The following is a 24,626-nucleotide window of genomic DNA, read 5'->3' as shown; positions in this document are numbered from 1 at the left end:
TTCTCTTAAGCAATCTGAAGTTATTAATATTAAAACTATTATTAATTTTCTTGGTCTTCATACTTTAAAATTTTCCTCTGGGAGAATTGCTTTTTTTTACATTTGAGATTTATCAGAGTCTAATATGTTATATATATGTTAAGTATGTGTAATAATTCATCATTCATAACATGAACATATGAGTAACCTAATTTTCAGTTGAAATGGCTATTATGAGATAAAAACTTATATGAAGTTATATATAGTTATATGAAACTCATATGAAAATAATGAGATAAAAACTTTACTAAATAATATGAAGCACATTATGTCCTGTATAATTTATGAAAGAAATATGTAATTTACAAAAGATAGTGCCCTTGAAAAATATATACAAATATATAATATTCATTATTATTATTTACAGAACTCCTTTTATTTTGCTAGAAGCAATCCTTTACATCAGTTAGGTTTAGATATTTTTTTTTTAGCAGGCCTGATTACTCGATCATTTATTTCTTAAAGGGCGTTTTATCAGTTATCTATAGCATGAACTTAATTCTAATTATTTCTCAGGAAGTTACCACTTGAATGGAACAAGTCATTTTCAGTTATATTATTGCGGAAATCTCTATTTATCTTTTTTCTTTTTTTTTTCCAAACCTGATATCTTTTGACAATTATACAAGATTTTGGCCAGATAATATTTTTCCAAGTATTTAGTAAATCTTTTATCCAAGAACACTTGATGGCTACCTTTTCAATTATAAATTTAAAAAAATGCTTTATAAAATTTAATAAACTATTTATCCTTGAATTGGCAAATGAGAATTAGGTTTCTCATTCTTGTTCTATGATGAATTATAGCTCCTACTTAAGATCTATATTTTATTTAAATCAGAAATTTTGAAAACAAGTGGAAACAATTTTATTGTTTTGAGTTTTCATGGTTACATATCAAATAAACGGACTGAATAAGAACAATAACCTATAAAACACCCCTCTAGCAAAGTCAGTAAATCTAGGAGTACTTTTATAAACCAAAACATGATGAAATATTTCAACATAAATATTTCCTTAATTTTAAAAATAATATAAAAAAATTATTTTAAAAAATATTTCCTTAATTTTAAAAATAATAATAAAAAATTATTGTAAAAAATATGAAAAAAATATATTTGTTATGTACTTAATTGGTTTAACTAAAATGCAAAAAAATATAAAAATTTGAGCCATAGAGGCGCTTTTCTCTGGCAATTTCATTTATAATGACCCAAAAGCTACTTATTTAGTCAAACAAAAGCTGAGTAGAAATGAAATATACAGGTACATACTCAGAATGATTGAAAAAAATATATATCATTAACAATTAACACGTTAATGTTTAGGTTATTGTTTTTTGTTCTTTTTAGGTTTTAATATTAGGTATTATTGTAATTTCTTAAATTAAACTAATACCAGTAATTGTAAATTTTTGGAAATAACAAATATTGAAATAAAGATAAAAAATTTTCAAAATAAAATAAAACCAAAATCAGAACGGCAATTGCAGCCAATCGAAAATCAATGTAAATTAAAATAATACAATAATTATGCAACTAATCTATTGAAATTGCGTTTTTGTTTTTAGTTCTTGATTATTTATTACAAAAACAACAATTTATTTATTGCCTATTCAAATAAACAATGGAGTTGTATTGCTGTTATTATATTTGTATGTATGATTCAGCATTGAATAAGAACAGAATATTATGGTGCGAATTTTTTTTAAGGTAATATCAAACTCAGTTAAAAGGCTACAGTAATCAAAAGTCAATTAAAAATTGAAATATTAGTTTCCAGCATTCATATTTGGACATAAAATTAATAGTCTAGTTTGTACACCTGCTGCCTTCCCTGGGTTACAAAATATTTTGTATAAATATTACAATTATAAATAGTATTGTACAATATATGCTCTTTTTTAATTTCTGACATTATCTTACATCATTACACCTATCTCCTTAAATTTATATTCAAACATAATGAATGCGTTCTAAATGATTAATTTTTATTTATTTATTTTATTTATATATTATTATTACATTGCCATTAAAGCTTACATAATCCTGTTATCTCTTATTAAATAATATATGATTATTCAAATTTTTTATCAAGTCTTTAAAAACTGATGAAATTCCCATAAAGTTGGAATATTTCTAAATAACATTTTTGTATCAAATCTTAAAAAAAAAAAAAAAAAAAAAACCCGTTACCTATTATAATAATAATTAAACAATTTATTCTGAATTTTTAGAGGAAAAAAATTATTCCGGTACCGGGAATCGAACCCGAGCCTCCTGGGTGAAAGCCAGGTATCCTAGCCACTAGACCATACCGGATCACGTCGGTTTATGACAGTTTTTAATATTTAGCTGTCAGAAAAGAATAAGCTATGTACTTTATTAAGCATTTTAAATTTAATTCATAAATTACAATAACATAATTAAATTATGAACTTGGATTCATTTTTAAATCGATATGACGGGGCATGCAACAATATTAGTTAAAACGTCAAGTCTTTTAGTCACCCACTAGTACTTCGTTTCTTTTTTCATTAATTTGCTTAAATTAAAAAGAAAAGAATATGTATCCTCACTGATTTCGTTTAAACTTGTTTATTTTCAATTAAGAAACCTCTCATGACAAACTGTTTAGTACATTGGTTCCTAGGAGCTGGGAGAAAAAAATACTAAAACTTTCATTTTATATCCCGAGTTTCAAAATTGACTTCAACATAGTTCTTCCACTAAAACAATTTTTTACTAGTTTTTTATATGAGATTAAAGGTAAAATAATTTGTTAACTAATAACAAATTATTAGATTTTGGTTGAATAGGTAAAAAAAAAAAAAGAGCTAATTGTTAAATAGACGAGTATTATAAACTTTAAATAACCAAAATGATGATTTTAATCAACATATAATTGTATTCTAAATATTGAAAATATTTTTTTTATTTCACTTCTGAGGAGGTGTAAAATTTAAAAAAATAATATTCCAACTACGAGAGAGGTTTTTTTCATACTTTTTCCCTATGTAATCATTAAAGATAAATTGAACTAAAATTTCATATTAAAGAAAATAATTAGGTACATAGTAACTGTTTTAGGATCACCAGAAATGCGTTTCCGTGTTAGGTTTAGATTCTTCTGTAATACAACTTATGTTTGGTAAAATTAGAAAAAAAAATCGATTTTGGTTTACGAAAGCCGATTTACGATATACTACTCAAATCATTTTAGGTAAAACATGAAGAAATGTTCCACATTAATTCCTTATTACTACTCCAATTTTAATACCACACAGCAGAGTTGGGCAAAAATTAGCTATAGTTGAAATCAATATGGTCATGGATACGATATTTACTTATCAATGATTCATTCATTAATAAGAGTCGTATCCATGGCAATTTTATCTATTAGTTTCAATTATAGCTAATGTTTGCCAAACTCCGCAACACGGTAACTGGTAGCGCTAATGGTTTAAATTAAAAAAATAAGTCGTGATGATACTTAATGGACATTTTCTCCTAAAGTTAAAATATGCCCTTTAAAACAAAATATTATTTTCAGTTAAAATTTATCCAGGGTTTGCTTCTGTTTGTTCAAGGTAATTAGAAACTCGTTTTTTTGTCCTATCCTAGAGAAAACTGTGTTTTACACCAATTTCCTTGCATACTTTTTCTAGAATATTTCTTGCCCTTTGAAACTACTATTAGTCCCTAGAAATAGTCTTGGAAACTGAAATTTATATGAGATGAAGTTATGAAAGAATAATTGTTGTTACACAAGGTAATCAAGAGAGGCGGCACTTCTTCATTTGAGACTGAGATGACTGTTGATTCTCGTGATGAATGTTGACCTTCGTCCCGGTCACCATTGTTTTCAAATGTCATCTCTTATTGGGAGGCACTCAATGAAGTTCGTTCGTCATTGGAAAATGAAATTTCAGGCCATAGAGAGTATTAAGAGTCACGTGACAGACATGTGATAGATCATAAAGAAATTACAGAAAAAATAAGAATAAAAGAGGACATTAACGTAATCAATACTTTAATTAATTTATTTATTTAAAAAAAATATTATGGGTTCTTTACTGGACGTTTTCATTTAATATAATCAGTTATTGTGAAAAACTCTTCCTTATTGAATATCTTTATTTTAATCTGTCATAAAAAACGTTTTGAGGCAATCACCCCCTCCCCCTCAATCATCAGGCAATCTACAATACAAATTAACACAATTCCTAATATGCATACAACAATTACCGAACACAAAGTTTTTCTATTTATTTCTTTTATTTTAGTCTAAGGGTAAACTTATTTCAAGTTCTGCTTATATAATGGTTTTCGATTTCTCCTTATTTCTTACATATGTAATTTTATTTATTATTTTTTTAAAAAAAACTGACAGCAATATGATTATTTGTACTATTATACGTAACTCTAACTAAGGAGAACAGTTTAATTATAAAATATGAGGATTTAATTATATTACGGTAATTAGTTTTAAAAAAAAATTGTGGTTAGTTAATTTAATTGTTGTATGCATATTATGAATTGTGTTAATTTATATTTTAGATTACCCCGAAACGTTGTTTATGATGGATTAAAATAAAGAAATTGAATAAGGAAGAGTTTTTCAAAACAACTCATTAATTTTTTTTCTGGGTTTTGATTTAAATCATTTCTAAATAGTCTGTACACTAGGATTGCGCTTTCTATTTATTTATATAAATTTAGCCCTCATCTAATTATTTTTAGAATCCCCCATCATATTCTTGCCGTAACTTAAGGGGTAGGCTCACCTTAGTTTGGGAAAAACTGTCTCCGATCGAGATATAGATAAGGAGAGATGACATTGAAAGTAAAAGTACTAGAGCCCAATAAGAGAAAAAAGTTAGTTATTTCACCCCAATTTTTGATAACTTCAATGAAAATTATGTATAATTACCAGTCAAAATTTATGAGTCGGCCAAGTATAGGTAGGGGTAATAAAAAACGGCGGCTTTTCAAAAACGTTAAAATTAATTAATTTTTCATTCAGAGCTCTATATCTTAAAACTACCTACAACAATAGAAAATCTAAAAGAACATCATTTAAAATAGGGTAAACTTTCTAAACTGTAAGCCTTAGTTAAAGTTCAATAGTTCTCGAGATATAGCTTTTTAAAAAGTGATATTTCATAAAAATATTGTACATAACGTACTGAAAGATCAGTGGTTAGTGAAATTATTTTGAAAAATCTATACCTCAAAAACCATTTGACGAACAGATGTCTGTTTGCACTCGAATTAAAGCTAGTTTAATGAGCTATGGCTATGAAGTAGTTTATGACACTTATCGTCGCAGGAGTAGTAGTTTTCATGAAATTTGATAAAACAAATTGATTTATAGTTATTCGAACAAATTTTCATTAGCCAAATTTATATTCATATGTGAATATCATAAAAGCTACTACCCCTACGAAGAAAAGTGTCATAAACTACTTCATAGTATGTTAAATTTACTTCATTTTGAGTGCTGACAGACATATATACGTTTTATGGTTCTAGAGATATATTTTTTTAAATATCAAACATTTTATTCGAACAACCAGAAATTAACATTTTACGAATATATTTTGTCAGATATTATAAAAACTACTATTCCTACAAAGATAAACATGATAAACTATTTTATAGTAAATTTAACTAGCTTTGATTTGAGTGCTGGCGGACATCTGTACGTATTATGGTTTCTGAAATAATGTTTTTCATAAATCAAACTTATAGTCCGAACAACTATAAATTAATTTATTTTAAGAAATATCATGAAAACTATCAGTCCTACGAAGAAAAAGGTCATAAACTAATTTATAGTACGTTAAACTAGCTTTAATTTGAGTGTTAATAAACATATATACGTCACGTAGTTCCTGTGAAATAGATTTCTCAAAATAAATTAACTAACTACTAATCTTTCAGTAGATTTTTAAGAAATGTTGCTTTTTAAAATGTTATATCTCGAGAAATGTTGGACGTAAATAGCTCTCTATTAAGGCTCATATTTCAGCAAATTTACTCTCCTTTAAATAATGTTCTTTTTAGATTTTCTAGTGTTGCTGGTAGTTTTTAAGTTATAGAGCTCTGAATGAAAAATTAATGATTTTAAGGTTTTGAAACAGCCGCCATTTTTTATTCCCCCTACCTATACTTGGCAGACTCATCAGTGTTGACTAGTAATTATACATAGTTTTCATTAAAGTAATCAAAATTTTGGGTGAAATAACAGCCTTTTTTTCTTCCTGGCTCTTCTACTATTTAATGTTTGCATACGTTTCTACCCACTTAGCCTAACTTCATCACGGATACAATGATAACAAGAAAATTAGGTGTGAATATTATTCACATAAATAGAACATATACATGTGGTGTAGACGAGATTGTGTTTATTTTAAACCACGTTGCTATCTATTGTATGATTAATCTAACATTTTCGTTAATATGCTTATTAATTTATAAATTAGTTTTCTAATTTCATTTCTCTCTTTCATTTATTTTTTTTAATTTATTACTATTTGTATCATCATATTCTGTAGGGTTTATGTAATGTATGTCTATAATCATATATACCACATTATCATTTTCTATTTATATGAAATTTCTTCAATGTAAATGTAAATTTATAAAACATTTGAAGGCAAAATTAATTTATAAATTTTAATTAATAAACCAAATGTTCTACCTTTCGGTTAATACAGCATACAGCATGAAGCCAAACAGGCCAAGCCTACGAAGGGAAGTTTTATGTTAAGGTTAATCGGAATGTCTGTCATTGTAATCATCGTACTCTTTCCCTACTCCAGAGCCACGCCCCTGGAGGGCATATAACGTTCGGCTTTTTGTCTTCACTTTTTCTACCAGCTTACCCCCTCTATTATACTCTTTCCTACAAGCATACTCACAGACTCAAACTTCCAAGGTAGAGAAGGTTATAACAGTGTTTCAAGATGGATGTGATCATAGGTATTCATAACTTTTTATTTTATAAGAAACTACCAATTAGTTGCATTTATTGTAATTGGCCTATAGAACCAAAGAAAAAAAGACTGCCATTTTTTAAACGTATAAGAAACGTTTCCAACTATTTTTATTTCTAAGAACATTTAGTAAGTAGCATACAAGATATAAAAATTACTATATGTTATTAAGCAACCTCTTTGACAAATATGACCCTAATAGGTACTAACCTTTGAGTTAAGGATGGAAATTCACTGTCCCTGAAATTCCCTGTGGAGAATGGCTTGAGACATGGTTATCCTCTGTCTCATCTTATTTTTAATGTAGCTCTGCAAGTCGTAATTCCTTCGATTAGAACTAATCCAGGAGAGACTATCTACAACCATGTAAAAAGCCTGCCTCAAAATCTAGCATTTCTTAATATATGAAATTTCATTAAAGGGAATGTAAATTTGTTTTAATTTAAAGTCAAAATCATTTCAATAAATATTTGTAATACGTTTTTGTTAACATTCCATACTCACAGACTCACACTTCTAAGTCAGAGGAGGTTATAAAAGGGTTTCAAGATGGCTTTAATTATACGAACTCGTGACGGTTATTTCACGGCCTTCTGAATAACCTTATGTTTGAGTATGTATGTACTGAAATGTGCTACTGACATTTTTGTTCCTGAGGATGACAGATTAATTAAAACGTGGAAGATTTGGTTCATTAATTAAAATTGGTGAAATATTTTTTCCCCTTAATTTCAACTTCAACTTCTACTTAAAATGTTAAAATTTAAAATGGACACAAACGATAACAATATGTAATTGTATAACATATTGTTATCGTTTTTGTTATTAGTTGTTTTACTTCTATTCCAGATGAAGGCCGATTAAATTTATAGAAAATAGGCAAAAACCAATAAATGTATTATTATTGCTTATTTCATTATAACCCTTTCTTCTCACCAAAGTCTTGGCCAGAAAAGTAATAGTAAAGGTCCATCTGTAGGTAATCCATAAATAATCTTTAGTTAAAATATTAAATACAAGTTATATAAAACATTAAATATTAAACGATTAAATTCAAGAGTAAAGAGTTATTTTTTTTAACCGTGGCTTTACATGGTTTTTGTAAGAAAATGAACTAAATATAAACCCGCGATACCTGTTCCCTGTTAATACATTAGAACAGCTCACCGAACTGCCGCTTTTGACAGATCTTTGCTAATCAGATCCTTTTCTGTATGGAATTCCTTTTCTATTTCCATCCTTTTTTTTTCTTTATGACCCTCTTCCTTGTCATTTCTTACTAACGGGGGGTAACTTACAGAGTACCACTCTATTTAAATCCCATGGTTGGGTTCGTTTTCATTTCGAGAGACTACCAAAGAAATAAAAGTCGACCCCCCAAGCACGGTTCAAACCGGCGCCGCTGCAGTTCCTATGTTGAAAAGACCTACACCTCAACTCCTTGTGCTACAGACGGCCGTCCTATTTCTATCCACCACTCCAGTATCCTTCCGATCTTAGAAGAATTAGGCATAGAACTAACCTTCCCACTTGGCAAGCACGCGAATGTCTTTGAGGTAGAGGTGTTTGCCATCTAGTCAGCAGCTTTATTCTCTGAAGTCACTAGCTGTAAAAGGACTGGCATCTCCATCTCAGATAGTCTGTCTGCCCTTCAAGCCTTGTACTCACCTAGGGCCACCACTACATTGGTATGAGAGTGTAAACAAGCCTTAAAATCATTAGCGTGCTTAAAGAAGCTTCAGCTTGTGTGGGTCCCAGGGCACAAGGGAATCACAGGTAATGAAAAAGCTGATCAGCTTACTATAAACGGGGCTGAGCACCCTCCTATAGGGCCAGAACCGTTCCTAGGCATCTTTAAAAGTCATAAGAGAAACGTAGTTCTTGATTGGATATGGAAGAAAGCAGGTAAGGAGTGGAGGGACTTTATAGGGCTGAGGCAGGCCAAGGTTTTAATAACTAAACCCTCTACTTCTAAAACTAAGTGGCTGCTAGGCCACACAGAAATGGACTTCGATTATTAATAGGAGTCCTTACAGGTCACTGCAGACTTAAAAGACATCTTAAGATATGTGGAGTAGTTCATGATGAAACCTGCTGCTTATGCTGACAGGCCCCAGAGACTGCCTTACATTACACAGCAGACAGTGGTAGGTAGGCATTACTAAGACACAGGCTTTTAGGCTCTGATAGAATTAAAGGAAATGAGGCTTACTCTATAGATTGGGCGTCCCTTTTAAATTTCATTAGAAAGTGGAAAAGGATCAATATAGAGGAATAAGATACATAAAAGATCCATTTCATTGGTCTGCCTTGGGGATGGCAAAAAGGACCAATAGGCACGCTTGTCGGACTTGTCCCCCCCCCCCCATCATTACCGTACCAGTACCTTCCAATCTCGTTTCTTCCATCATTTCTTTACCATCCAGTTCCAATATAATTAAAATAGACATATGTTATCACATTCACATACACATTATATAAAAACTGCTATGTTATCTGTGTAAATAATTATATTTTTAGGAAGAAAATAGTTGACGGTCTGAAGTAGATTGTAGGAAGATAATCCGGGTGGCGGTCAATAAAGGTACAAAATAGTAGAAGAAAACTATTCATTGTTAACCACGTTTCGCCCCACTTTGCAGGGCTTCGTCAAGGCTAAATGAAAAAAACAAAATACAAACATTGTAAGAAATGACAGAACATTAAAAAAGAGAACATTTTAAAGCTATTGTTTGGTTTTGTTTCTAAAATATATAAAATAAATAATAATAATTTAAGGATGTATAAGTATAGGTGGACTACAAACTAGTTACTAATAAATACAAACTGATGTGAGAGAATTCCAAATACAGATCTGGACTAAGAAATTATAGAAAAATACTCGTTAGAACTAGTTGTAATCATGGTAAAGAGGTAGATAAAGTAAATATGGCATAGGTGAGGTATAGTATGGTGTAAAAGAGAAATATTATGAAAATTAATAAAAATAAAAAATAAACATAGGGCGAAGTACCGTCAGATTGAAACAAAGAAGGCAACTGAGGAGGTTGAGAAACGGAAAGTCTGGTAAAGCATTTTCCAACTTCTTCTGCTAACCAATAGGAAGGGTATGATTAATTATAATACATAGATAAGTAAACTGACAAAAACATCTAATCTCTTACCTAATATAACAATATGTAAAGTGAGACGAAACGTTGGTTAACAATAAATAGATCTCTTCAACTATTTTGTACCTTTATCGACCGCCACCCGGACTATCTTCCTGTAATTTATGTTTTTAATTTGTAAATCAATTTATTTTCTAAGTTATTAATATATTAAGTATACATTTTTCTTTTTTAGGACCTACAAATTACTTTATGATTGGTCATTCTTTTTTATTATTTATTAATTATTATGTTGTTTTTTAAAAAAAATTTTACCCTATGGCTCTCTATGCGTTTTGCAGTTCTTGAGCGAATTGAAGTGTTTTCCGTAAAGAGAGTTTTGAAGGGTCCGAATTAAGTGAAAATCTGTTGGGGCAAGGTCTGGTGAATAGGAAGGGTGAAGGATCACATCCCAGCCAAACTCCAATATTTTCTGCCGGGTCTGCAAAGACACGTGAGGATGGGCGTTATCGTGATGGAAAACTATGGCTTTGCGATTATGAGACACAAATGATTTGAGACACTTGCATGAGGTATGTTAAGCGTTTCTGCGTCGTAGTGTGAGGGTTTTCTGTGACCAATGCTTAAATTTGGTCATCATCAACAGTGAAGGACGACCCGAGCGCTTTGCGTCTTCCAAGTCACAATTTCCATTTCTGAGTCGAGCAGACCCCTTAGGACGGTGCTTTCTCCTAATGCATCATCACTATACTCACTGCAAATTTTTTTAATCGTCTGTACAGCGGATTTTCCTTTTCGGAAATAAAAAAAAAATCATTAAATAACGAAAATGAATTTTTTTCTCTTCCATTTTGAGCAAGTAAAATACCACTTAAAGATAAGGAATATCGATTGAAACTGATGCATAAAAGCACCTTAACTAATCCTTTTTTAGAATATGTAAACATTATTGACCAAGTAAATATGATTTTATAAACACAGAGAGGATTAAATCGAAATATTGAAAAACGCTACGAACTTATTTTACAAGCCAATAACATATGACAGTTAAATGTAGCAGATAATGCGACTATTTGTCAACCTCCAATACTTGTACTATTTTTTTTTTATCTTATGTATTTTTATTTATTGATTAATATTACAATCTGCCACAATGCTGGGCAATTGATACTTGTACTATTAAAAATCACGTCAGACCCTGTGCGATATTACCGGCAATGAATTTTGTCATGGCTGTGACTATAAAGTAGTTACACCATGGTGTTGGCTAAAAAATTTGCCGGAATAACGGAAACAGTACGATATAAATAGTTAACACGACAGTTGCTTCACTGACACCACTTTTAATATCAACTATCAAGCAAGAGCTAGTACGACAGTAAAAATCATATAGTTGCAGTTATATAATTATTGTTGTTATTTTTTACGTAAGTAGATTAGCCGTATATCTGTATTTCAGTGTGATATGTACTCAGCGAGCTATTGATAGATTAGAAAAAAATAAATCATATTCTTTTATTATACATTTTCCTGACCTCCCCCCCCCAAAAAAAAACAAAAAAAAACGCGAAAGTAAAATATTCAAATCAGATTATCAGTCATACTGTGCAGCTTTTTAACAACTTTTTCATATTTACGAACAAATAGTACAACAACTTGTACATTGAAGTTGATAAAAAAAATTAAATCGCAGTTTAAGTTAGCAAAAATCTGAATTTTTTAGGTAACGCATGTATGCAATGCTGTTATTAAAATTTGGGTCTAGAAATTTATTTTCTTCATTTCTCGAAAACGTAATAAGTGATTTAAAAAATAAAAAATAGTTTTGAGCATATATGTTATTTATCCACTCCTACCTCGCTGGAATGCACCTGATACTGAAACACAATGTATAAACATTTTTATGCATTTCACACCCCATCTTCCCCCTTAGACTACGCTAACGACAAGTCGATCGTGACATGCTTATAAGATAAAAAGTAGAACTTATATACAGAAAAGTTGGCCACCGCTGTTCTAAAACATATCATATATTTTTGTTCTATTATTGTAAAGGAACTTATCCCATTATAAATAAAGAATTTGTTGTTATTAAATATTATTTTCATTCCAAAATTCCTTTGATCGGACAGGTTGAAAAGGTCTAAGATCCGAGTGATCCTCGGGGACCACGACCAGTACGTGACAACGGACGCACCTGCCATCATGAGGGCCGTGTCGGCCATCATAAGGCACAGGAACTTCGACGTCAACTCCTACAACCACGACATCGCCCTGCTGAAGCTGAGGAAACCCGTGGCTTTCTCCAAGAGTATTAGGCCAGTCTGCCTACCTCCTTCAGGTATGGACAAGTGTTCTTTGTATTATATATATGTATATATAGTTGACCGTAAAAATTGATGTATAGGAAGATGGTCAGGGTTGCAGTCAAAGGAGAAACAAAAATAGTTTACAGCTATTTATTTTCTTATCTTTGTATTTTATTCTTATCATTGTATAATTTTGTATCTTTTTAGCCCTGATGAAGCCCTACAAAGTGGGGCGAAACGTTGGAAAATAAATAGTTGTAAACTATTTTTGTTTCTCCTTTGACCGCAACCCTGACCATTCCTATACGTTCTTTGTATTAGTTTGCACCTAAGGCAAACTGTGTTTATTTATACAAAATACAAATATTATTACCTTATTTTATTGCTAAGAACTAATTAAAATTATTCATCTGTTTATAAGGAAGATTAATGCATTTTCGATTACTTAATCATTCTTAGACCATCGTAAACGAATATTTGGGGATACCGTACAACACGTACGAAGTGCGAATTTTTGTGAGTTTATTTTGTCAAATATCATAAAAAAAAAGATAAACGTTATTAACTATTATATAGTAAATTTAATTAGCTTTAATTTGAGAGCTAGCAGACATCTGTACGTCCTATGGTTTCTGAAATAAAGTTTTTCTTAAATCAAACTTATTGTCCGAACAACTATAAATTAATTTATTATAAGAAATATTGTGAAAACTACTATTCCTACGAAGGTAAAGATTATAAACTACTGTATATTACGTTAAATTAGCTTTAATTTGAGTACTAATAGACATCTATATCTATACTATATCTTTTATTTCTCAAAATAAAATAACTAACAACTGATACTTCAGTACAATTTTATGAAATGTTGCTTTTTAAAAGGCTATCTATATCTCGAGAACTATTGGACGTAAATAGCTCTTTTAGGGCTAATATTTCATCAAATTTACTCTTCTTTAAATAATGTTCTTTTAGATTTTCTAGTATTTTTGGTAGTTTTTAACATACACAGCTCCGAATGAAAAATTAAGGGTTTGAAACAGCCGCCATTTTTTATTCCCCCTACCTATACTTAGCAAACTCATCAGTTTTGAATAGTAATTATACATAGTTTTCATTAAAATAATCAAAACTTGGTGTGAGATAACTGCTTTTTTTTCTTACCGGCTCTTCTTCTATTTGTGTTTGTTAGGCCTTCATTATAATTGTTAATAAATAGCTAATTAGTATTGTTAGGATATTTGATGGAATCTCATACCAAATAATATTATTATAAATAATAGCATTTGGTTGAAAATAAAATTTAATATTTTATTCAAGTGGCCTACAATAAATATTTCCTCATTTCGAAGCCTGCCACGTGTTCCTGTTTCAAAGAGAGAACTAACGTTATTGACAAACGAACTGAGAAAAACGACTGAAAGAAGAATCTTATTACTAGTGTTCAATGAAATATTTACAAGATCAAAGGAAACAGGGGATGGACCGTGGAGATCTAATATGTATTTTCTTTTTGAAAATGGACAATAGAAGAGTAAAATTTTAATAATAATTTCTTTAGATAGAACAATATCTTTATTTCTTTAAGTTTTTTAAATGATGTTTTTAGCATTTGCCTAAAACGTGACAGTTACTTATAAAAGTTTTTAATTTAACAAAGAAAAAAAAATTATAGAAATATTGGCTAAGTCAAACACAGGTTCTCGGTGTAGGCACAATCATTAAATAATTTTTCATAAAATTTAATTGACAAAATCTTTGTGCATGTAGTTTTAAGTTCTACTCTGACTCCACGTAGTTCTAAGGTCCACGTCGACTGTTTGATGAAGTTCTAAGTCCTACACCTACTCCTCCACGTAGTTCTAAGGTACACAACGATCCCTCAACATAGTTCTAAGGTCCACGCTGACTCCCCCAGGAAGTTTTAAGGTACACAACGATCCCTCAACATAGTTCTAAGGTCCACGCCGACTCCTCCAGGAAGCTCTAAGGTTTACACTGACTCTTTTAAGTTACAAGATCTACACCGACTCATCCTCAAAATTCAAAGGCCATCACTGATTACTGTTATTTGTTTTTATTTAATTGATGTAATTCATTTTAACAGGATATCTTTTTTTGGTTTTTATTTATATAGGAAATGTTGCTCCACAATCCTGTATTTTTTTTACAACTTAACTTAACCGAAATTTTCAAAACTTGTTACGTCTAGAATTTTTATATAATAATAATTTTAAATTAAATATTTTGTTATTTCACAAATTTATTTAATAGGAAATTATATAATAGAGTAGGGAAAAAAAATCCAACGGTTTCACTAAAGGATTTCTCTAAAATGGGGAAAGTTATAGGCCTCCGTACTTTCCACGAGACCTTGTTTTTTTGTTTTTATAATTTTCACTTTTTTCTGTATATAATCTTTAATATGCGGGTATAAATGTCTAAGTATATTTAAAATTTATTATCAATTACTTAGACTTTAGGCGTTTAGAGTATGAAAATATTAACACAATTTTAGGAAGACTGAGTGCTTTTTTGAACAACCTGAAAACAATTCACTGTGTATTCCTGAGTACATTAACATCAATGATAGCACATGATATATATTGCTTCCACACGTTCACATACGCTTCAATTCAAACATTAATAAATAAATGTCTTTACTCCTACCAAATATTTTCTCCTAACTAAAATGTATGAATTATATTACTATTTGTATTGGTAGTAAAAATTTTAAAATTACTGAAACAAAAAAAATCAATTCTTTTCATTTAAGGGATAAGTTGTAAATGCGAACAATAATATTTGTATATGTAAATATATAATTAATTTAATAATAGATTAGATGATATGTTTAAATCAACATATCAACATCAAACTAACTCAAACCTATGCAAAGTTAGCAATGATATATCCTTATCTTAAAGGAAAATCCAAATAAAAACCAAAAACAACTGTTCTTATTTTTAAAACAATTCTCAGGCTGCATATGTACGGCTCTGAAGTCAACACCCTTTACGGAAAGGAAAAAAAAGACAATGTTTTCAAAATAAAATCCTAAGAATCGCAGTGGATGCTCCTTGGTTTGTAAGAAGTGACCAATTGAATCGGGAATTACAAATGGAGTTGATAAAGGATTACATAAAAAAAAACAAAAAAAAAACGGTTCATGAAGTTGCACTCCCAGTTACCGACAGTTAAAGGAGGCAACTTGGGAAATCCAACCTCGTCCAGAAGACTGAAGCCCAGGCTGCTGCAGAACAGTCTGTTGTAACTTCTATATTTATTAATTCATTATTCACACTACTTCTATTTTACTTATTATTATTTATTAATTAATTTTTTTTCTCCCTCGTCTTTTTTTTCAAATTAACTTGTTTCTTTTTACCAATAGAGGACAATTGTTTGTTTAGTTAGATCTACAAATGTCGTTATTTTTTGTTATTAATTTTATTTTTCTCTTCTATTGAGAAGCATTATTCTTATCTATTTATTTTTTCTTTTAAATATAACATTGTATACAGTTAGGGTGTCTTTAGTACGAGACTATACCCGGGGAGGGGGTATAGTCTAAAAATATATATATATATATACATATTTATATATTGTAACGGTTGTATAAACCATGTAAGGCTCTCCAGACTGATCTGCTACAAAATAAATAAATAAAATAATAAGAAGGGTCTGGGAACCGAGCTTGCCCTTCCACCCTCATTATGAATGACTCACAACTTGGGAAATCCAACCTAGTCCAGAAGACTGAAGCTCAGGCTGCTACAGGACATCCTGTTATAAATTCTATATTTATCAACTCTATTATTGACATTGCTTCTATTTTATTTTATTTTTTTCTCTTCGTCCTTTTTTCAAATTAACTTGTTGTTTTTTCCCCATTAAAAGGTTTGTTTGGTTAGGTCTACGAATGTAATTTTTTTTATTTGTTATTAACTTTTCTATCTTATTAAGAATTATTATTTTTATCTCTTTATTTTATCTTTTTTAAATTTATTTATAACATTGTAAATAGTTAGGTGTATCTCTAGCACGTGACTATACCCCCCTCATAATCAATTTAAAAAAAAAAAATGTGACTTCTAGGGGAGAGGAGGGGGGGAGCTGCACCTCGCTGAGTACATCCAAGTTTGTATTGTAAGTCCTCGTTATCACCGAATGGCTTTCTTCAGATCTTTTTACATTAATGATAACAAATTTTGGAATACCTTAATGATTTCTCGTCATATTGTTTTCTCTCTAGTTTCCTTCAGAATACTTCTTCATCACTTCATAAATCACTTCGTCACCAGCCGAGAATACACGCAAATGAATGAATATTTGTTTCGAATGTTGTACACCAGTCATCAGGCTAAGTGTGTGAATATTGCACATATTAGGGAATGGGTGTGGTTAGTATTTTTATTTTAATATTACACTTACTTCGAAATTTTACTTTAATTCTGTTTTTGTTTTTTTTGTTTAATGGTATATATTCATATATTATGATTTTGGTATGAATATGGTCAACTACTTATTGGCCAAGGCTGAAGAAGATTATAGTATTTATTAATAAATTAAATATTATAACGCACACAAAAAAAAATTAGCCTGAATTACACCATGCTAATGATGTTCAAATTATAAATGTTTTCAGTATCAAACTAATTGGGAACATAGTCAAGATGTCTATCGTTTCATTTCATTAGCTGGCATCTGCCCTCGTACTTAAAATACAAAAAAATTAAACTAAGTTGAAAGTTATTTCGTACAACATAAAATTAGAGGCGTAATAAAGCGAACAAATACAGTTCACAAATTAGTCAAGTTTGTGTAAGTTCGTTGGATAAGAGGAGCCCCAATCCTTCTAGATTGGATTTATTGATAATACAAGGGACCTCGCAACAGCCAAAGCCGACTTTGAGTTAGCTAAATTAATTAATTAACATTATAGTGTTTATAAAAATATTTGTAAAATTACAACCTTAATATACAAGTAGGTATATGCATATGTAACTACTGTAACTTCTTCTTAATTTACAGATTTGGACCCCTCCGGCAAAGTGGGTACGGTTGTCGGTTGGGGTCGACTTTCCGAAGGAGGTAGCCTGGCCTCGGAGGTGCAAGAGGTACAAGTTCCTATCCTGACCTTGCAGCAGTGCAGGTCCACGAAGTACCGTCCCTCCAGGATAACGCCCAACATGGTCTGCGCTGGCGTAGGCAAAGAGGACTCCTGTCAGGTCTGGATAACGACTAGCATGCAATGTAGTCTATTCGAGTTTGTTAATTTATGGACAGTTTCATGTGTGATTTATAGGATTTTCATGTTTGTGATAACATCAGAAAAATTAGGTTCTGTTTACTTTCTGTAAAAATAATAAATTATTTGGTCGCCTTTACAGTTGAATTCTAGTTTTTTTATGAATGGAGAAGATGGCGGGGGTGGAGAGGGTGTGGTCAGCAAAAAACCATAAATAAACAAAAAATTATTTTTTCGTGCCAACGTTTCGACCTGAGTTTCAGATCTTCATCAAGGCTATAAAAACATAAAAGAGATAAGAACCATCATTCATAGAAACATAAAATTGAAAAGAAATAATAAGCTAACTAATTTGGAAGTATACACAGCAATGGATTGAATAATAAAAAATAGTTGATTGATAACAATGGAATTAGAAAGTAGCAGATTGATAACAATGAAAGATTAAATATAGTATTATATAGTTAAGAAGATATGTAAACAAAAACATATGTAAGTAGTGTCTAAAAAAATTAAACATTTTAAATCTACATATTGAACAATATGAAAGAAAAATGAACTAAATAATACAATTTTCAGTTTCTTAAACACTACTTACATATCTTCTTACCTATATAATATTATATTCCATCTTTCATTGTTATAAATATGCTACTGTCTAATTCCATTGTTATCAATCAACTATTTTTTTATTATTCAATTCATTGTTATGTAAACTTCCAAATTTGTTTGTTTATTATTTATTTTTAATGTTGTGTTTCTCTGAATGATATTTGTTTCATTTTTTGTTCTGATGAAAACCTGAAACTCAGTTCGAAACGTCGGTATGAATCATATTTTGGTTTATTTGTGTTTTTGCTGACCGCACCCCCCTACCATCTTCTCAACTAATTAATCTACGGTCAACTATCTACACCTCATTACATTTTGTTTAAGTTTATTTTGTTTCATTTTTTGTCTACTCAATGTTGTATTTGTAAAAATAAATTTTGTGATTTTAAAATATGAGATACTGATTCTATTGTTTAATGAGCAACCCTGAGGGTTTCTGATATATCCAGGTTTAATCTAAAGTGATTATGGCCCGAAGCGAAATATGGGTATTCCTGTACGATATGGTTAGTTGTGAAGTTTTGATGCTTGATAAAGTGCTCAAGCAAAAATTAATTGAATCGATTCATACAACTTTATAAAATCCCTTAAAAAGTTTACTTATACTATTTAATAAATCAATTTAATTATTAAATTGTTGTTTTTTTTTTTCAATTTATTACACATAAAATTGATAATAAATTAATAGAAACTTAATATTATTATTTTTTTTTATCTAGGGTGACAGCGGTGGACCTCTTTTGGTGAACAGTGAAGGGGAGAAGTATCAGATAGTGGGTAAGTCGACTGCTCTCAGCACTCATCCAATTTTAGGCGAAGCTAGCCATCAGACATGTCTGGAGTCTTTTGAGTTCTCTTTCGTCTTTGATCTTTTCTTGTTATGAATTTTATTTCTTCTTTCTTTCTTAGATTGAAGGAAAGATATACTTTATTTATATCCTTGGAAATACCTTTCGAATCTCGGACTAACTGAATTCGGCTCCCCTGATGCAAATAATAAGGAAACTAAACAATGTTTTATCGAAAACGAATAATACCGTTAGAATAAGTGTACTTTTGAGATTCAACTAGATTTTGTATCAAAAGAAATTTACATACTTATAGTATTACCGATTCCGCCTTAGTTTTTTTAGAATTTTAAAAAAACAATACAACTTTGAGAATTTGAAAGAAAGGTAGAATCAAACTACGTTGAATTTCCTTTCGAAATATTTGAATTTAATTTTTTTAGAGTTTATATTAAAATTAGTTTTTCCATAAAATAAATAAATTAAAAAATAAAAATATGTTTTTATTAGATAGCTACGTACGTTTTAGTGATTCATTGCTTGTACCCCTGGTTGATCCGAACTTCAATTAACCAATTCTACAATATTCTGAACAATTAAGTCTTCAGGCTTAGATTAATTAATCAATAATAATGCCAGTTTTAGATGATAATGGGGCAGTCGTGCATTTGACTCCATAACTTTTCATTTCATAAAAAAAAAATTATTTAAGCAAAAGTTGTCGAGAATTTAAAATACTATAATCTTAGTTGCAAGATAGTCTGGGAGGCGGTGAATAAACGTACAAAATAGTAGAAAAAACAATTTAATTTTAGCCAATGTTTCGGATTCGTCAGGGCTAAATGAAAACAAGATATAAACATTGCTAGAAGTGATGAGAAAAAAATTAGAAGAAAAATATACAAAAAAATATATTTTTGTTTTTTTTAATTACCTTTGTATACTTATTCCAATATTCTGTCACTTCTTACAATACTTGTATCTTGTTTTCTGGATTATCTCTGTAGGAAGTTTAGGAAGTAGAGTAATGGCTGTGCTAAGGAGTGGTGAAGATGCACAAATTGTGACATGATTTCTTAGAAGAAATTATGAAGTTTAAGGTGCGTGAATATGGGACAGTGGTCCCGAAACGTTGTACCATGTAGTGATAATTTTAATAAAGAAATTTCATTAAATTGGAAGTCATTTAACCTCAAAAGAAAAAAAAATGTTTAAGAATATCTTGTTTTCATTTAGCGCTTACGAAGCCCAGTGGATGTTTTGGTGTTTTTTCTACTATTTTGATAACTTTATTGACCGCCACCCGGACTATCTTTCTATAATCTACTTCATACGGCCACCTATCTTCTTCAATAAAATAATTTTTATTCCCATTTCTTTTTCTATGGTGTGTAGGATACAAGATATTTTAATAAAAACGGATTTTGGGCACCATTTTCCAAGATGGCAGCGATTCCTGGAAATGGATGAAGTATCAAATTTATTTTTTTTTTAGGATGTCGGAATGTACTACAGTTTTATATTACATATATATGATATACTACATTATATATTACAGTTTCATTAACATCTTTTCCCACATAACGTTCATTGGTAAGCTCTGCTCCCTGGGATGTATGTTGTAGATTCGACCTGCTGGTTATTACTTAAGATTTTTACCTAACCTAAAACTATTCACATCAAATTTTATCCTCCTTTATATCTGATAAGGAAAAACCGGAGCGTTTGAATTTGTTTCTGACTCAGAGTCAAAACGTCTCTGTCGTCGCGAATGAGTCTGCTACTTTTCTGACTCAAATCGTTTGTTGGAACAAACATAATAAGATATGGTTTCGGAGCTATATGATTGGCCTGCGTCCTGCGTACATACTGTGCATTTTATTTTAAAAGGTTTAGTTCCTATTGGAATCAAAACTATCATCAAACTGGCGCATGCGTTGGCAGTTTGATCCGGTCCAAATGCGCACGCTAGTTTGATGATAATGCTAGCTCGTGTTGGAACAAGTCTAATAAAGCCTGTTGGGAATCATACTAGAAACTTTTTAAAAAAATCTACTTGAGGCTGATATTAGAATGACTCTTCTTTTACGCGTACGAGTAGAGAAAATTTACATCAACAGACTGCCTTACCAAACAACATAAGAGAGAAGAACAAACTCAATGTTTGTTCAAGATTGGTCGTGTATGTTAAGTAAACAGGCCAAAAAATAAAGGGAAAAAATATGAGAGAACTGACTAATTTTATTTAGTTTATCCTGGAAGATTATTTGTTGACCGTATGTGATGATTGTAGGAAGATGGTGTGAGTGATTCTTTTTTCTGGACTTTGCACTGATGGGGGGTCAATGTGGGGCGAAACGTCAGTAACTAATAACTTTATCTCCTAATTTAATTTATTAAGCAAATACTATAAACACAGAGGAAAGTCCACGTATTTACATTGCCCTTCCTTTCCCATATGGCATTATAAAGGGTTGGGCTGGGTCCGCTGAAGGCGGGGTTACAATATTGGCCCAGTAGCCGCTTGTCGGGGGTACAAAGAATGGGGAGGGCCACTCCACTGGGAGGTGGTTACTTAGTTTTTATTGCTAGTTTTTTAGTTTTTATTATTTTTTTGTTGATATTTTTATACGTTTCTTGATCGCAACCCGGACCAACTTCCTACGATTTAGTTTGTATTCTCTTAAAAGTTTGAAACGATGTTTTCTCCTGATGATAGATTTTAGACTTTCACCGCATGTATGTATTAATGTTCTTGTAATGCATAGAGCATCCCAACTTTGCAAGAGATCTCTAATCATCTTTACCCTGAAACAGGTATCGTCTCTTGGGGAGTTGGTTGCGGACGGCCTGGATACCCAGGAGTATACACCAGGGTCACCAGCTACCTCAACTGGGTTAAAAGGAATATGAGGGAGTCTTGCGCCTGTTTCTGAAGAAATGTCCATCAATTCGCCTTGCTGCAAACTCGCCTTATTTTACAGAACTGAGGCGTTGTAGTTTCTGAAACTGAAACGACTAGCCATATTTTAATTATATTTATATTTATTCATTTTTAAAATTGTAAGTTATGGATCCAGACGTTAGAAAAAACAATGAGGATGTTTATATCAATAAGAAAATTGTGATGTTAAATACTAGATATACTTTTTATGTAGAAATATTATTTATATATAAAAAACAAAATGGATAAAATATTTGCTATCTTTTCAATTCACAAGGTGACATTTGATATAGGGCTCAAAATCAAAGCTATCATATGAAAATTATTGTTGAACACACAAAATTATTTTCCAATTATCTCTAAACTTTTGTAATTTATTACAGAGCGAGCATTTTTTTAATAAATTAGAAGGACATAATTTGTTCTATAAATAAGCAAGTTTGTAGCTGTCAATATGTTGTTAGCTTTATGCTCAGTCGAACTAAAAAAGATTTAAAGGTTTCAATATTGAACGACATACAATACTTGCTTGTTAGAGAAATACGTTATGAATATACTCTTTAAAAAGCAATCCACACAAAAACATCTTGAAATTAAAGATCCTCATAATTGGAGAGCTAAATATGGAATATTGATTACTAAAAATAGAGGGCAGATTTTTCTCCAAGGTTTAGTATATTTTTTCAATATCGTATTTTGTTTCTATGTTTATTATTAGTTTAATCATTATGAATTTATCGGTTAAACGGAGATTTACATAAAAGTCTTAAAAAATTGCCATCATGTCAAAATACTTTTTTTTTTATTGCGTCTTATTTTTATGGATTAAGCTCCAATTAATATTGTTCATCGTTTATCAAGTTAAAAACAAATTTACAGTTGACCTAATAAATCTAAATACAAAACAACAGCATAAATAATGAAAATCAATAATTAAAACTAAAATATTCTTTTTCTGTCTTTTATTCAATTCTTTTTTTTTTTTGTCTTTTTTTATTTATTTTTTTACAAATTAGGCTTCAATGAGGATTGCTAAAATACAAAATGCAGACTCCAATCAGAAAGCCTTGAGTCTGTAAACTACCAGCAAACAACTCACCAGTTTATATTTTACCAATGTATCAGAACAGACAATCACCTATACCATGAAAACAAGATGTAGCACATCAAACACCAACAAACTAAAAAGACAAAACATCCAGAGACAGAGACAACAGGTATCATCTGCCAGCAGCTTAGAGACTCAAGGCTTTATAATTGGAATCTTCCTATTATATCCTTACAATATTTGTGTCTCTTACAGAGTTTTTGCTCTTTTGTTTTAATTGAACACATTTTTTTTTTTTTTTTTTAAGAGTTTTTGTTTTAACTTCCCACAACTAAACTTAAGATAAATCTTATTAGCATTAAAATGAAAAGTAATATAAATCCAAAAATATGTTCTGTAGAAGACATTCGGAGGTAAAACATGTTAACTAACAGTTTTTATGAATTAAAGTTTTTGACATCACCGGCTTTTATGAAGCTGATTTCATAAATTGATAAAAGAATCTTTTAAAAATTTATTTTCATAAGAAATCAATATTGATATTAAGTTGTATTAAGTGAATGTTAGTTAAAGACAAAACATTATTAACAAAACATTGTGACATTGCAAAAGTTTTATCTTGGTCAGTTACCATTTTTTATAACTAAACACCTCCTTTTGCAACTTAATTATTTTTGTGTAAACTTTATATTCTAAACATGAGATACGTTATTAGTTACATTACCCGATGTCAAATGTTGGTGCTTGAGAAGGGTTCCTCCTGTCAAAATAGTTTTGGGACCAATTGAATTGTTTATTTTTACTCATTTTTGACAGGTTATAATCACAAATTCATAAAGTTCAGGTTTTTTGAAGTATTTTTTTTATGTTTTAATAAAGTCTTCATGTAAATAATGTATATAATGTAAATAATACTGAACATATTGCTGTTATTCATTCAATTTTATGTTTGTGTAATACCCTGTTATTATTATAATAAAAAAATATGGAAACAATTATCATTGAGTGATTTGTCTATCTTCAGATTAAATAAGTTTGTATTGTGCTTAAATATATCAAGAGAATAATGATTTTTTTTTTAATTGATTTTGAAGAATATTATTCATTGAAGAGGTGTGAAACAAAATGGATTAAATGTTGTTTACCTTCTTAATCAATGTTTACTAGTGATAACATATTTAAAACATAAATTGCAAGGAGCGTCATTTACAATTTGCATCATTGTGAAAGGGATTTAACAATAAAGAAACAAATTATTTTTTAAATTACTAAAGCCTATGTTTCGCTAGGTAAAATCAATTGTTTCTAGTAAGAATATAAAGGTAAATTAAAGGAGAGCTATCAAATTGCATACACTTAAGTACTGAGTAATAAAGAAACTTCTGAAAAAGCTAAAAGCATTTTGGTTCATCATTGAAAATTGAATTTTAGTCAAAGACTATGTTCAATTGAAAATTCAACCCTAAATTTGGCAGAAAGTCTGTTGTTAATTACATAGATTACAGTCAAACTTCAGTTTACATCA

At 30.2% G+C, this 24,626-nt stretch overlaps 1 protein-coding gene, 1 long non-coding RNA gene and 1 other non-coding gene across 4 annotated transcripts in view; 1 reads left to right on the top strand and 2 right to left on the bottom strand.

Moving 5' to 3' along the window:
- Nucleotides 1-7,788, bottom strand: part of LOC106677149 (uncharacterized) — a 17,317-nt gene extending 9,529 nt beyond the window's left edge. The window contains exons 1-2 of the long non-coding RNA XR_001342555.3: nt 7,544-7,788; nt 7,250-7,395 (exon numbers count right to left, since the gene is read on the bottom strand). This is a non-coding gene — a long non-coding RNA (uncharacterized lncRNA). The remainder of the gene's footprint in view (nt 1-7,249; nt 7,396-7,543) is intronic.
- LOC106677148 (trypsin-1) overlaps nt 1-24,088 on the top strand; it is a 62,377-nt gene extending 38,289 nt beyond the window's left edge. For both annotated transcript variants that reach the window (XM_014414881.3, XM_014414882.2), the window contains exons 4-7: nt 12,282-12,490; nt 17,493-17,689; nt 19,041-19,098; nt 21,927-24,088. In XM_014414881.3, the coding sequence (XP_014270367.1) occupies nt 12,282-12,490; nt 17,493-17,689; nt 19,041-19,098; nt 21,927-22,045 (583 nt within the window). In that variant the 3' untranslated portion in view covers nt 22,046-24,088. The remainder of the gene's footprint in view (nt 1-12,281; nt 12,491-17,492; nt 17,690-19,040; nt 19,099-21,926) is intronic.
- Nucleotides 2,289-2,360, bottom strand: TRNAE-UUC (transfer RNA glutamic acid (anticodon UUC)). The gene has a single exon. It is a non-coding gene; the product is annotated as a tRNA-Glu (tRNA).
- Nucleotides 24,089-24,626: the final 538 nt, after the last annotated feature.

Source organism: Halyomorpha halys, unplaced genomic scaffold (assembly GCF_000696795.3).
Source record: "Halyomorpha halys isolate HHAL.00 unplaced genomic scaffold, Hhal_1.1 Scaffold88.1, whole genome shotgun sequence".
NCBI lineage: Eukaryota > Metazoa > Arthropoda > Insecta > Hemiptera > Pentatomidae > Halyomorpha > Halyomorpha halys.
Note: the sequence above shows the minus strand (reverse complement) of the source record. Positions and strands in the feature narration are given on the sequence as shown.